Below are 15,004 nucleotides of genomic sequence, written 5' to 3'. Positions count from 1 at the left end.
ATTGTAGTTTTGATTTGCATTTCTCTAATAATTACTGATGTTGAGCATCCTTTCATGTGTTTGTTGGCAATCTGTATATCTTCTTTGGAGAAATGTCTATTTAGGTCTTCTGCCCATGTTTTGATTGGATTGTTTGTTTTTTTTGTAATATTGAGCTGTATGTGCTGTTTATATGTTTTGGAGATTAATCCTTTGTCCCTTGATTCGTTTGCAAATATTTTCTCCCATTCTGAGGGTTTTCTTTTCATCTTGTTTATAGAGTTTCCTTTGCTGTGCAAAAGCTTTGAAGTTTCATTAGGTCCCATTTGTTTATTTTTGTTTTTATTTCCATTACTCTAGAAGGTGGGTCAAAAAAGATCTTGCTGTGATTTCTGTCAAAGAGTGTTCTTCCTATGTTTTCCTATGTATGTTATTTGTCATTTTTCCCTTGTTGCTTTTAATAATTTTTCTTTGCCTTTAATTTTTGTCAGTTTGATTACTGTGTCTCGGCATGTTTCTCCTTGGGTTTATCCTGCCTGGGACTCTCTGTGCTTCTTGGGCTTGGGTGGCTCTTTCCTTTCCCATGTTAGGGAAGTTTTCAATTATAATCTCTTCAAATATTTTCTCGGGTCCTTCTCTCTCTCTTCTCCTTCTGGGACCCCTGTAATGTGAATGTTGTTGCATTTAATGTTGTCCCAGAGGTCGCTTAGGCTGTCTTCGTTTCTTTTCATTCTTTTTTCTTTATTATTCTGTTCCGTGGCTATGAATTCCTGCATTCTGTCTTCCAGGTCACTTATCTGTTCTTCTGCCTCCGTTATTCTGCTATTGATTCTTCTAGTATATTTTTCATTTCAGTTATTGTATTGTTTATCTCTGCTTGTTTGTTCTTTAATTCTTCTAGATCTTTGTTAAACATTCCTTGCATCTTCTCGATCTTTGCCTCCTTTCTTTTCCTGAGGTCCTGGATCATCTTCACTATCATTCTTCTCAATTCTTTTTCAGAAGGTTGCCTATCTCCACTTCATTTAGTTGTTTTTCTGGGGTTTTATCTTGTTCGTTCATCTGGTACATAGTCCTCTGCCTTTTCATTTTGTCTATCTTTCTGTGAATGTGGTTTTTGTTCCACAGGCTGCAGGATTGTAGTTCTTCTTGCTTCTGCTGTCTGCCCTCTGGTGGATGAGGCTGTCTAAGAAGCTTGTGCAAGTTTCCTGATGGGAGGGACTGGTGGTGGGTAGAGCTGACTGTTGCTCTGGTGGGCAGAGCTCAGTAAAACTTTAATCCACTTGTCTGCTGATGGGTGGGGCTGGGTTCCCTCCCTCTTGGTTGTTGGGCATGAGGCGACCCGATGCTGGAGACTACCAGGCTCTTGGTTGGGGCTAATGGCGGACTCTGGGAGAGCTCACCTCAAGGAGTACTTCCCAGAACTTCTTCTGCCAGTGTCCTTGTCCCTGCAGTGAGCCACAGCCACCCCACGCTTCTGCAGGAGACCCTCCAACACTAGCAGGTAGGTCTGGTTCAGTCTCCTATGGGGTCACTGCTCCTTCTCCCAGGTCCTCATGCACACACTACTTTGTGTGTGCCCTCCAAGAGTGGAGTCTCTGTTTCCCCCAGTCCTGTCGAAGTTCTGTAATCAAATCCTGCTAACCTTCAAAGTCTGATTCTCTGGGAATTCCTCCTCCTGTTGTCAGACCCTCAGCTTGGGAAGCCTGATGTGGGGCTCAGAATCATCACTACAGTGGGTAGACTTCTGTTGTATAATTGTTCTCCAGTTTGTGAGTCACCCTCCCAGCAGTTATGGGATTTGATTTTATTGTGATTGCGCCCCTCTTACCATCTCATTTCAGCTTCTACTTCGTCTTTGGATGTCGGGTGTCTTTTTTGGTGAGTTTCAGTGTCTTCCTCTTGATGATAGTTCAGCAGTTAGTTGTGATTCCGGTGCCCTTGCAAGAGGAAGTGAGCACACGTCCTTCTACTCCGCTATCTTGAACCAATCTCTCTTATTAACAAACTCTTAAAACAGTTGGATCACTTTTCTTTAAGGCTTTTGAAATGTCCAGCCAAGTTGCAAGTTTTATATTTTAATCATATTAATTCTAACATAGCAGTTTTGTCTACAATTTTTGTTTTGTCTACAGTTTTTGTCTGACAATTCCCTATCCTTGCTAATTTTACCTTGATGTAATCTATAATTTGTGGTGAGACAGCATCCTTCACCTGGGCAGATAAATTTTAATTTTTTTTCTGACAGCAATTTTACTACTTCTGTTTTTCTTCTTCTATGCTTATTTAACTCCTCTATTCCTTTTTTTTTGTTTTAAAATACATTTATTTATTTATTTATTTTTGGCTGCGTTGGGTCTTCGTTGCTGTGTGGGCTTTCCCTAGTTGCGGCGAGCAGGGGCTACTCTTCGTTGCAGTGCACAGGCTTCTCATTGTGGTGGCTTCTCTTATTGTGGAGCACGGGCTCTAGGCGCACAGGCCTCAGTAGTTGTGGCACGCGGGCTCAGTAGTTGTGGCTCACGGGCTGTAGAGCACAGGCTCAGTAGTTGTGCTCATGGGCTTAGTTGCTCCGCAGCATGTGGAATCTTCCCGGACCAGGGATTGAACCTGTGTCCCCTGCATTGGCAGGCAGATTCTCAACCACTGTGCCATCAGGGAAGCCCCAACTCCTCTATTCCTTAATTCTGAGGAAATGTATCTACTATTGTACTTCATGTATCCATCCATCCACCCATCCATCTACCCTCCATCCATCCGTCCATCCTACATCTATTTATTGTGTTTACTATGAGTTTGGCACTTCTGGGCATTGGGGACCCGATAGGGAACAAACCATTCTCTTAGCCTTTTCTGTTGAAAGGGGTTTCTTAGTGCCTGTTCTTCATTCATTGAGTAGTGAACGCTGTTCCTTCTCAGGAAGGCCTCTCGATCTTCTGCAACCCTAGACTCATATTTGGTGTGTGATGTTAGTCTTGCTGTTTATTTCATCCTCAGCCTCTCAGAACTTGTTTTAATTCCCCTTTTTTCTCTTAAAAACTTTATTCTTTTTGGATTCCTGTCTCCCCATTCCCATCTACCTTGGAACCCGGTATCTCTTCTAATAAGCTTGGGGCTAGAGAGACTCCTTTTCACTCTCTTCTCCTGCAGTGGAACCAGCTTGCATTTTAAGTATTAAGTGGCTGGTTCTCACCGCAGGCAAGAAGACAAACTTAGCACAGAGTGTGTGTGTCAGAGGGATAGATATTTAGATAATTCAGGGCATGTGGTCAAAGTTCTGTGTTTCAGATGAATTTATATATATCTCAACTCCTCTCAAAAAGGAACAGCAAGAGTTTTCAGTGCAGCCACGAGAAAATGCATTACCAAATTGGAAGGCCATGTAGGTGAAATTTCAAAGGTGAGTTGCTTTCTCATTGGAGCAATTTATTTATTTTCAAAAAAATAGGCAGCTGGCTTAGTATAAATAGGTCTATTGGCACTGATGGTACCAAGGTTTGGCCAGTTATCTCACATTTTCTAGAAATCAGTTACCTAAAGACTTTATTTTTAAAAGTGTCCTGAAACTCAGCATAATAAATGATTTCTAAAACCTTTTACAAAGTATAAAACAGCATTCTCCTCAGCCATGAGCAAAAGATTCTGTTAGCTAAAAATACTTATTAAAGCTATTAAGAAGCTAATAAAGTATTTTTCCTGGTTCTAGTAAACACACAAGTTTATATTACGCAAAAGACACGCTGCACAGCAAATATCAAGTGTCCTGTAGATTAGATGCAATTGAGGAAGTACTTCCTGGAAACATTTAACACTTAACGAAGTTAAAAATGACCTATTTTGAAACTTGAAAGCTGTAGTTTAGGATTTTATATCAGCTCCTCCCAAAAGCTTATGCACAGAGCAGGGCCATCCAATCAGGGATCTGAGGTTTAGATGTGTCCTCAGAATATTGTATTGAAGGCTGGGACTGGTGACTCTCACCCCCTAGTTTGGCCCAATTCTTTGGTCTCATACCTGAGATAGATTTCTCGTTCCTTGTAAACTATCAGCTTGATGGTTTCAAGTCTCTGCAGGCTCCTGCTGGAGCCCGGGGCCCCCCGCTGCTGTGCTGTCTCCCCATCTCCTGCCTTTGCACCTGCTGCTGGTGGCCACTGCCCCCTTGCCCATCAGGGTTGGTCTCTGAGACTGTGCAGGACACATCTTCTTCACAGGCTGGGAGGCCTTGGGGACTGGCAGGAAGAGGGATGGGATGTGTGACCGTGGGAGACAGGCCACAGAGGGAGCCCAGGCCATGTTGCTGAGAGTCTGGTGTGTCACACTCAATAAGCGCACGTTTGTGTGTGTGTGTGTGTGTGTGTGTGTGTGTGAATAGAGTTCTCAAACTTTATTACTGCATTTTATGCTTGTTAAGTATATATTACCTATTGAATTGCCATCCAGTGATGGCATTTCTATGGGGTACCAAGCTAAGGTATTCATTCATTCATTCGTTCATTCACTTAGCAAATACTTTTTTTTTTTTTTTTTTTTTTGCGGTATGTGGGCCTCTCACTGTTGTGGCCTCTCCCGTTGCGGAGCACAGGCTCCGGACGCGCAGTCTCAGCGGCCATGGCTCACGGGCCCAGCCGCTCTGCGGCACATGGGATCTTCCCAGACCAGGGCACGAACCCGTGTCCCCTGCATCGGCAGGCGGACTCTCAACCACTGAGCCACCAGGGAAGCCCAGCAAATACTTTTTGAAAGCTCCCACTGTGCTAGGCATTATGCTAGGCCCTAGTGACACTGTGATGAAAAAAGCCATGGCCTTGGGACTTGCCCTCATCAACCCTTCAGTTACAGAGGAAGTGGCCCAAATTGTCATCTTCTGATGCTTTAGAAAAGGTTATAAGCATGATGTCCAGAGGAACCAAGGACTAACACTTTTCTCTGCTGCTCAGATACCATGTGACGATGCCTGGCATGTAGGGGCTCTCAGGACACATTGATGGAAAGTTCTGTGCTTTAAGTAGCAGCAGACAGGAAGTCCTCCCTTAGTGGCCCTGACATTCTGTACCACAGATTGAGGGACGATCCCTATGCTTGTGATGACAGAAAGTTGGTTTGCAGCGGTGACATCGAGGTGTGGGTATGAAGATGCCTGGCTTGGGTTCTCATCCACACCAGGGCTCTGCCTCTTGGTTTGCGTGGGGAGATTGGCATCAGGAGCCTTTGGAAGGAAGCTGGGTGGGGAACACTCAAAGTATGACGGAGCTTTGGTTTTTATCCTTAGAACCGTGTGTGACGGGTGGGCAATCAAACTTTACTGTCTAGATTTTAATTTTCATGTATTAGTCCCTGCAATATTTTTCCCATCCTGAAGGAACTGTTCTATGTAAGAATAAATACCAGGCTGAGAAGGTGACAGGTACTTAGTAATGTCCCCTTTCTGCTGATTAAAAATATAGTGGGAATCAAATTACACAAACCTGTGGTCACTTTTCTTCTTTCTTGCTTATAGATTTCTTTCAACCCCCAAGGGAACCGTCTTCTCACTGGCAGCTCTGACAAAACAGCTAGAATCTGGGATGTTCAGACGGGTCAGTGCTTCCAGGTTCTTGAGGGACACACAGATGAAATCTTTTCATGTGCTTTCAACTATAAAGGTGACATAATCATTACAGGTAGGGGAGAAATAAACACCATCGACTTAGTTTTCCTTTCAAATTGGCTGTTAGAGTTACGAAGCTGGATACCAAAAGGAGACACCCCCATCCCCACCAGGGTCCCTAGCTCATCTTGGTGCCTTTTATGTCCTTTATTTCATTTTAGTTGCATTGCAGAACCACAGGAGTGAGCTCTGCCACTGACTGTAAGGCTTTATGAATTCTCAGTTTCAGTTGCTCCAGGCGAAGTAAGAATTCAGTAGCCTGCCTTCTTCCTGTTTACTACATTTCCCCAGGCACAGTCCATCAGATGGTCAATACTCAGTTGACGGCAGTAAATGTTAGTAACTAAAACAAGTCAGGACCTGAGTTCTTCACAGTGGGATTTACAGCCCATTAGAGATTTGTTCTTTGAGTGAAATTGTTTTCTCCTTGGATGTCCCCTCGTGACACATTAATATTGGGGGAAAAGAACACATATTGAGCAATTTTTCAATGATTAACGATTTATTGTGAATAAATTATATTAGCGATATTTTATAAGAACTGGATTGAGATCAGGTTAATTTAGATTGTGGAAAGGGGAAAAAAATGACAAGAATATGGCACTACGTTAGTGCACTGCCTCTGGAGGAAACCTTGGCAGGGAGTGGGATGCTACAGTGGTGTTGGGTAGGGATGCCCTCAGAGGGCACAGAGGAGCGAATCTGCCTAACTCTTAGTGATTCTCATTGTGTCCAGAAGATTTTCACATTGCTTAACTAGTCTAGTAAGTGAAATGTCACATATACAAAGTTGGCTTTATATATTGGCTGATTAGGTAGCTTCCTAATCATATAACTTTAGAGGTGCTGAGAATAATCTCCCCTTTGCCCTGAAATACCACCCCTTTCCACCTAATTATGGATAATTTCTAAAATTGCAGATTACTTCCTTTGGGCTTACGGTTAGCGAGTGTTACTAGAACGTAGGTACTCCTAAGACAAGGCCATAATAAAGAATGTTGGATCCTTTCTCACAATGAGGAAGGAGGTGGGAGATTGTGACAGGAAGCACAGGAGCTGAGGGCCAGGCTTTCCTAGTCTACACCGTTCATGTTAAGCCGGGTCAGCTATGCAGTACCTCTTCACCTCAACCACAGAAGACCCTGAGAGTTAGGGAAGGAATATGTGTTGATTGTGCCTTGTTTTAGTGGTGGCCTTCAAATGCCTGAGCTCTTTTAAGATATTATCGATTTATTTAGTATTTCCCAAAGCACCAACATGCTTAAATACTGACCCACTAGATGCCAGCGCTTATGAGAATGGGGGTGACACGTCTGCCTGGCCTTCAGCAGAGCACTGGGTTTGAACTGATCTGCCCTATTTCTTGTCAGACCCCGGTGTGATTAACTGCATGCATTTTTTAGTGGACTGCCTGAGGGTTTAGAGTCCACTAAATGGAAAGAAACTGTCTGGTGTGGTCATGACACTTTTAAAAATAACGAGGTGCCTTTGCGGGGAATGTGCGGTGTTCACAGGCTTTCCCGATCCGTGCAGCCCTCACACTTCCTCTATCGATGGTACCTGCCTGGCCGCTGAGGTTGAGAGAAGCAGCAGCGCCCAGCACTGCTCCGTACCAGGGCCGTCATTCCCACAGACAGAATGTGAATGGCATCCCTGGGGGAGGAGTTGTATCAAGGCTGCTTTGGAAGAGTGTCGATCATAGTCGTGGGGCGGGCGGGAGGATGCAAATTTCACATTCTGACCGACGATGAGAAAAATCTGTTGACATTTTGAGACGTTCCAAAGTGGGATGGGCTGCCCCCTCATAAGCTAGTCACTCAAACCTGGAGATGTTCAAAGTCACCATATTTCCACCTGGTGGCCATGTGTGAAGGTGGGGTGGGGAGATAAGCAGAGGGACGGCCGATGGGGCTGCATTCTCCGGTCCTCTCCAATTCTCAGATGCCATGAATCTCGCGGGGGTGCGTAGGTAGAATGTGAACTTGCCCAATTTATGACTGACATGGAAAAATGCAAAAAAAAAAAAAAAAGATTCCCGCCCCCCAAACGCCTGAGCTGCTGAGGGGCTCTCCAGCTGGGCACCGAGGCTCTAGCGCATTAAACATACTGATCATCGACAATGACCCAGAAAATGTCAACCTGTAAAAACAGAGAGAGTTAAGTGAGTAAAATAAAGAAAACTAACTTTGTGAAATTTGCTTTATTAGGTAGCAAGGATAATACCTGTAGGATATGGCGCTGATTGAAGAAAGCCAGTCCATGAGGAAACTTGCCGCTTGGCATCACAGCCAGACAGCAAGCTATTGTGAGAGTTCATGTTTTCTCTTTGTCCACAAGTCAACCTTTCATACACTGTCGTTAGCTTCACAGATACGACCATTAAAACTGATGGACTTATGTCATTCCTTGATATTATTTGGTAGAGATGACAGGAACAAGCATACTGTGTGGCAAATGTCACTGGTTATTTCAGTTTTCTTTCTTGATAGCATCACGATACTGATAAATGAAACAAGAGTAATGTAACAACGTGTCTCCTAGATTCTACTTTGAAGCCTATTATTATAATTTCTGTTGAATAAAGTTTTTGGAGAAAATGTTTTGTGAATTTTTTGTGCATATCTATGTTTACAATGTATGTTTTCTTCCTTGTGACGAGAACTTTTAACATCTACTCTTCCAGCGGCTTTCAAATATGCAGTACAGTTTTATTAACTATAGTCACCATGCTGTGCATTACATACCAACAACTTAATTATTTTATAACCGGAATTTTATACCTTTTGACCCCCTTCACCCGTTGTGCCTCTGTTCTCCATATGAGTTCAGTGTTTTCCGTTTGTTCGTTGGTTTAGATCCCATATATAAGTGAGATCACATGGCACGTATCTTTCTCTGTCTGACATTTAATTTTAGTCTAATGCCCTCAAGCCTCATCCATGTGGTGGCAAATGACAAGATTTTTTTCTTTTTTATGGCTGAGTAGTATTCCATTTTGTGTGTGGCAGACTAGAGTCCTAGAGAAGCATCATCCCAGGGTCTGGATGCTAGTTTCTTTTACAGAACAGGGAGAGGGGGAGGTGAGGAGGTAAAGTAAAAAGGGCCATAAGTTTTGCAAATATCTCCTGGTTTTGCCAGACTGGGGGAGGTGATATGTTAATTTCTTCTTTCCTGCAGCCATCTTCTTGGATTCCAGCTTTCTGAATTAAGCCATTACTCCTTGCCCCAGCACCTCCTCCCCTGATTTACTGGCCTGTTGAACGAGCTTGCGCTTGGTAACATGATTGCAAGAGCACCTCAGCAACAATAATTAGGGAACTTTGAAAAAAAAAACAAGGTTTATTACACACAAGTCCTGTAGGGTACAAGTCACACCCAAGGGCCACACAGGAGGTCAGGTGGAGGGAGGGAAGCATGAGGGTTCACGGGTTCACACTTCATCGGTGAATTTAAAACATAAGGGTGGGAATTAGGACACGGGAAGGGAAGAGTCGGGGTCACTCAGGTGTTTCGTTCTCTAGGTCACCCAGGGCTTTCTGAAAGAGGAAGTCCATGGGTGAGGTGGCCTGGCTCCTGATCTGGGTTTTTTTTTTTTTTGCGGTACGCGGGCCTCTCACTGTTGTGGCCTCTCCCGTTGCAGAGCACAGGCTCCTGACGCACAGGCTCAGCAGCCATGGCTCACGGGCCCAGCCGCTCCGCGGCATGTGGGATCCTCCCGGACCGGGGCACGAACCTGTGTCCCCTGCATCGGCAGGCGGACTCTCAACCACTGCGCCACCAGGGAAGCCCCTGATCTGGGTTTTTTTAGCTAGTGTATGTGCCGTACAGCTGGCAATACATTTATTTGAGATGGATGTCTTTGAAATGGAGGCCTTGGCAATCGAAAGCTTCTTTTCTGGCACTTTTCACTACCTATACCGGCTCTACTTTCATCTGGGTATCGTAAGGTACAGTGAAGTGTGTGTAGGGTCTGGAGTCAGATTGTCTATGTACATATTCTCATTCCAACTCTTCATTCTTGGACAAGTCGCCTCACCACTCTGAGGTTTCTCATCTGGAAAGTGGTAACAATGATAGTTGTTGTCTTGAGGATTAGGAATATCTGGCACATGGCAAGCATGAGGATAATGTTTCCTGTTATTATGATCAATAACTTAGCAGTCATCTTTAAAAAAAACTGTGCTTCATATATAAACACGTCTTTCAGGAAAGAACAGTGTTGTTTACTCAGAAATCATAGTTGAAATATAACTTGTTTAATGTATTAGAGGTATCTTAGGGAGGATTGTAAATCAAATTTTTATCAATGAACACTTAAGAGTCTTGGAATAATTGTCCCTTTGTAACCAAGCAGGACCCTATGGGGCCTTCCCAGGACAGGCCTTCTCCCGCATCCTCTGCTTCAGCTCCTCTCTGCGGTACCTAGGTAGCAGTATTTGATGCACATTTCCTGAGTTGTTTCACAGATGTGACCCACCTCCCTCTCCCCGCCTCCACCAAATGGAAGACATTAACTACTTGATGAACTTGAGCACAGAGCCCCAGGCCTCCTGGAGGCTAAGGACCGAACATGTGAACCCCTATGATACCACCCTGTTACCTCACCGTCAGCCAATCAGAGAACTGTGCCCAGCTGGTCACATACGCTTCGACACCCGCCCCTGCCCCAACCTGGCTTTTAAAAGTGCTTTGCTGAGACCTTCGGGGAGCTCAGGGCTTCGTAGGGCATGAGCCACCCGTCTCCTTGCGTGGCTCCAAACTCCGACGTTTTGGTTTGTTTGGTCTCGCTGTGCCTTGGGCACGCAAAGTTGCGCTAACACTTGTAGAGGTTTTCTTTCACACAGAGGAGCCGAGACGTGAGATCATGAATATAGATGATTATGGCTTAATCTATCCTCATATGTTTAGATTTCATATAGAATTTTATGAGTGAATTGTGCTCATAAAAATGGAATATCTTTTCTAACAACTCATATCTAAAACTGCAATAGCTCATGATTTAGCATAATGTCTTATTTAAAGGCAAAATAAATGCTTTTAGAACTAAGCAATGCTCTTTATACATGAAAGTCTTACATTGCCACTTAAAAACATCTATAATCTTTAAGTTATAAGTGAATTTATTATCCTATGTTTTTCCACTGCTTCTGTTACTCTTAATTTACCTTTATTGGGTCTCGAAAGGGATGAGATTTGAAGTAAAAAAAAAAAAAAGCTATTACGATGTTAAAAGACATATTCCTTTTCAAAAACAGGTTTGTAAACTCAGAATTCCTACAATAATTTTAGTTATCTTACCAAGATTATTTTATGTTTTGTTTAACTTCACTGTTATCTCGGTTTGGTCTGTAAGTAACAAAACACATGGTTAAAACAAGGTTAGTTAGTCCCCTAGTTGGCTATGCAGTGACATGATGACACGAGGACCCGGCATTTGGGGCTTTCCCCTCTGCCATCCTGGTTGGCGTCTGTCCTATGTATTCTTCCTAGTTGCCAGATGGCTGACACTATTTTCTTAGTTTAAGTATCTTGCTATCTCTTTTCATTTCATCAAATCCAGAAGAGAACTTCTTACTTCTCTCCCTGTTATTTCCACATGCTAGATACCATCTTAGCAGTTCTATTTCTGCTACCGATGGAATCATCTCTCGCTTTTTCTCCTTTATTTTCTCTATCCACCCACCCAATCATAAACACTTTCCTCAATTAAAAAACAAATCCTAGCTCTCCAGTCTTACTGCCATTTTAATCTGTAATCTATAATCTCACTACCCCTGCACTAGAAACTGAAACAGTCTTCTGAATGATATTGGCTTCCTTTTGCTCTATCAGATTATTCCTTTCTAAAATAGACAGAAAAAATTCCAAATGTTTATATGTTTTACAGTTTACAAGACTTTTGCAAAAATCAGTTCATTTCTTGATGAGGAACAAAGTAGGAATAATTAGAACCTAAATTTAGAGCTGATAACACATGTTTAGGAGAGGGAAAAGGTGGCTTGCCCCAAGATCATATGATAATGATTGAATGATGATAGGAAAACACTCTCTTACTATAACATAAAATCTGAGCTAGAAAGGGAGTTGTATTTGATGCTCTTGAAATTAGAAAAGCTCTCAAAAATTTTCTCATGAAAATTTATGGCTTGATGTTTCATGATTTTGGTTTGGTTACACGAGGGTAGTCTATGTTTGGGAATGCCACTTTTAGGATTTCCCTACTCTTTTAGGGTAAATCCAGTGGAATTTCACAGGCCTCTGAGGTCAAGTCATCATAACATCTGGAAGGCTCCACCAGGGAGCTGGTATAACTTTGAGTCTTTTACCCCTTTTTATTCCCCTCCCACACCTTCTTCTCCTTCCCTCTTAAACACCCTGGTTTTTATAAGAAATCCCCAGGATGGATACTGGCTTAGAACATGGAGGGGACGTGCGTATGCATGTCGGGGGCTCCTTAAATTCTTCAAGGCAAGGCAAAACCATCAGTTTCTCTCTATTCCTAAATTTCCTCTGGAGTTTGGAGTTTTAGGCTGTATTACCTAGAACTGAAAAATGAGCTTATCTGCAGTATGCAAGAGATGGAAATCCTAGAAAAGTTATATGGAAGCTGTAAATACAATGAGGACAGACTTATCTATTCTACCTTTTAGGAAATGTTGGATGAATCTCTGAACAAAAGTTGCCTTTACTACTATTTTCTTGGGACTGTGAGATCTAATCAAGTAATCACCACAACAAGTCAGATGACCTTGTATTTTACTGAGAAATGAAGAACACACTTTCTACTGCTCTCACTAGTGAAAAGTAGGAAATGCTGAGTTTTAAAAGTGTATAAGCTTACACACTTGTATTCTCTTATCTCAGCAGGTGGCAGTGTTTATCTTTTGGCAAATAAGTTCTTTTAGCTGCAAATGAAGAGTGTAAAAAGTAAACTTTTTATTCTTTGTTCTTTACAGATCAGGTTACTTGGGGCTATGTAACAATGCTCAGAGTGTGGTGTGGCTTAAAGCTTAGGACCATGTTGGCATATCTGAGGCAAGTGACATGGCTCATCGATCCTGATGCAGCGTAGGGACAGTTTTCCATATATTTATGAGAACACCAACCAGTAATAATAAATAAAAGATAGTTCTGTTTTTCTCTATAGATCCCTCTATTGGAAACCAAGTTATAATTATTTATTTTATAATGACACAATCTATCAAGGAATCCAACATTCAATTATGTCTTTTGATAGTAATACTTGATCTATTGTTTTAGGTTTGAATAAAGTTGATTGTAATTTCAGTGGGTTAAGAGGCTAAGGATTGTGAATACTTTGAATTTTATTATTTTAATGTAATTGTAAATCAAAAGGGTCAAACTGGTTTGGTAATCAAAGACAAAAAAGTCTGAGACTAAATTAACAGGCTAATTATTAATGACGGGAAACCATCTGCTGTCACTTTCATTTCAGAAGGAGTTCCAAGTTTCAAAGGAGAGTCAGTTTCACAGAGTAGAAAGATGAAATACTGAGATAGTCTCTGGTTGACAAGTGCTCCATTAAGGTGGCAGCTTTGGAAATGGGGTGACTGTCTAATTGGCCTTCAGGTATATCTGGCAGCCCTTGGTTAGCTGCAAAGGGGACAAGAAAGCGGTCTGGGGACATGTCCAAAGAAAGAAGGATTACTCAGTGTTGCGGGTGGAGGGTTTTCTGTGGTGGCCACTTCCTGGAAGATGTTGGGGGAGCAGGTGCTTTGTTGCCATTACACTGTCATAAAGGTTCTTATTTGGTGGGGTGAGTGGCTGCCATTAGAGCCAGTTTCTCATGAGTGACAGTATTTTGGTGATTAAAAACATAGACTGCAATCAAAATGCTTGTTTTAATATCCTGCTTAACTACTGGGATGTGGGACCTTGAGAATTCAAACGCTCCTTGACTCAGTTTTCTCATCTAGAAAATGGGACTAATAATAGTGTGTGGGGAGTTTGTGAGGATTAAATAAGTTAATAGACACATAAAGAACCTGATACCTCATGAACATGTAATTAATGGGTAGCTAACATTATCTGTAGACACTGCTTCAGTGACTTGGATTTAAAGGACTTAAGAAAGAATTTGCATATTCAAGGCAAATTTTCTCATAAATTTATTATGGTTTGGGGCATCTCTGCAATAGATATAAAAATCTTCCAATTTACCTTCTCCTAGGAAACTGATGGGGAGTAGAATAAATGCAGCAAATATTTTGAGTGTTCATCTCTCATAAATTCTTACGGATTCAGGAATGAGAATAAAGTTTTAGTTCAGCTTGATAAACATGTATTGGTCATGGCTCTGAATTAGCCCAGTTTTTCAGTATTTTTCCCTCTTTGCAAAGCTGTAAACTTCTAAGTGAAGTTTCATCCAGCATTCACAGCCATAGGAGTCACTGTTGAGGAGGAAGAAGAAGCAAATGCCATTAATTAAGTGGAATTTCTAAATTCTTCTTGAAACTCTCCTCTCAGTATTTGGGAAGATAAGATGTTTGTATTAGAAAAATTAGAGGAAATTTATTAAATACTTCTTTCTTAAAAATATCTTAAAAGTGGAAATATTCCCCCAGGGTGTTCGGACGTGCTTATTAAAATTTCAGTGATTCATACATATTGGAGGAGTTGACAAATGACCCTAAATTTGAATTTTAATTACTCATAGTGTCGATCAAAGAAGCCAGCGCCCCTTCATTAAAGGTGATCACAGACACACTTCCCACCGGCACCTCCAGTGCGTTGACCTGTAATATTTTGGGTGTGGGTTTATGCTGCACGTGCAATGATTCCCTTGGAATCTTTTGTGGTGTGGTTCCTGCTCTAGTACTTTTTTTCATCTTATACACCTTGTTATTTGCAAATATTTCTAGGACACACTCTCATCCTTAATTATGGAAATAGCAATTCAAGGGGGAATGCCTGAAGTTCTGTTCAGTGAAGATGTGGTTTTTTCCCTGTTTTCCCAGAGAAGTGCGTATTCCTGGAGTGGAGGAAGACACTGGGTGTTTTCCCCCAGGCAAGAGGAGACTTGTTTTCTAGGTGTGTCTGGAGCAAAAGAACATGTAAAAGAAGAAAATAACAATTCTTCCCTAGGCTAGAAAATCTCCAACATTAAGTAGAGTAGTGGTTATAGTTATTACCTCTTGGGTTATTACCATGAATAAACAATTAGTTTGAACCATATGAAATTTTGACAACTTTTGATTTACAAAAAGTAATTTCATATGGTTCAACCTAATAAATTGCTGTGTATGTGCAGGTTGAGAGATTTTTTTTTGTCCAGGTGTGTCTTCAAACAGATCCTTGAGAGTGGCGCACAACCATTATCGCATCCTGGGGTCCTCCTGCAGAGGGCAGGTGGTGGGCTTC

The 15,004-nt window shown here is 42.0% G+C and overlaps 1 protein-coding gene across 2 annotated transcripts in view; it reads left to right on the top strand.

The window, feature by feature from the left end:
• Positions 1-8,172, top strand: part of DAW1 (dynein assembly factor with WD repeats 1) — a 30,988-nt gene extending 22,816 nt beyond the window's left edge. Inside the window, exons 11-13 of one of the 2 annotated variants that reach the window (XM_060015494.1) lie at positions 3,300-3,376; positions 5,474-5,636; positions 7,831-8,172. In XM_060015494.1, coding sequence (XP_059871477.1) covers positions 3,300-3,376; positions 5,474-5,636; positions 7,831-7,865 — 275 coding nt within the window. In that variant the 3' untranslated portion in view covers positions 7,866-8,172. Of the gene's footprint in view, positions 1-3,299; positions 3,377-5,473; positions 5,810-7,830 lie in introns of those variants that run through there. The other variant, XM_060015493.1, reaches the window with a different exon arrangement.
• Positions 8,173-15,004: the final 6,832 nt, after the last annotated feature.

The sequence above is a fragment of the Delphinus delphis genome, chromosome 7 (genome assembly GCF_949987515.2).
Source record: "Delphinus delphis chromosome 7, mDelDel1.2, whole genome shotgun sequence".
Lineage (NCBI taxonomy): Eukaryota > Metazoa > Chordata > Mammalia > Artiodactyla > Delphinidae > Delphinus > Delphinus delphis.
The sequence above is the reverse complement of the archived record's forward strand: the minus strand, read 5'-3'. Positions and strand labels throughout refer to the sequence as shown.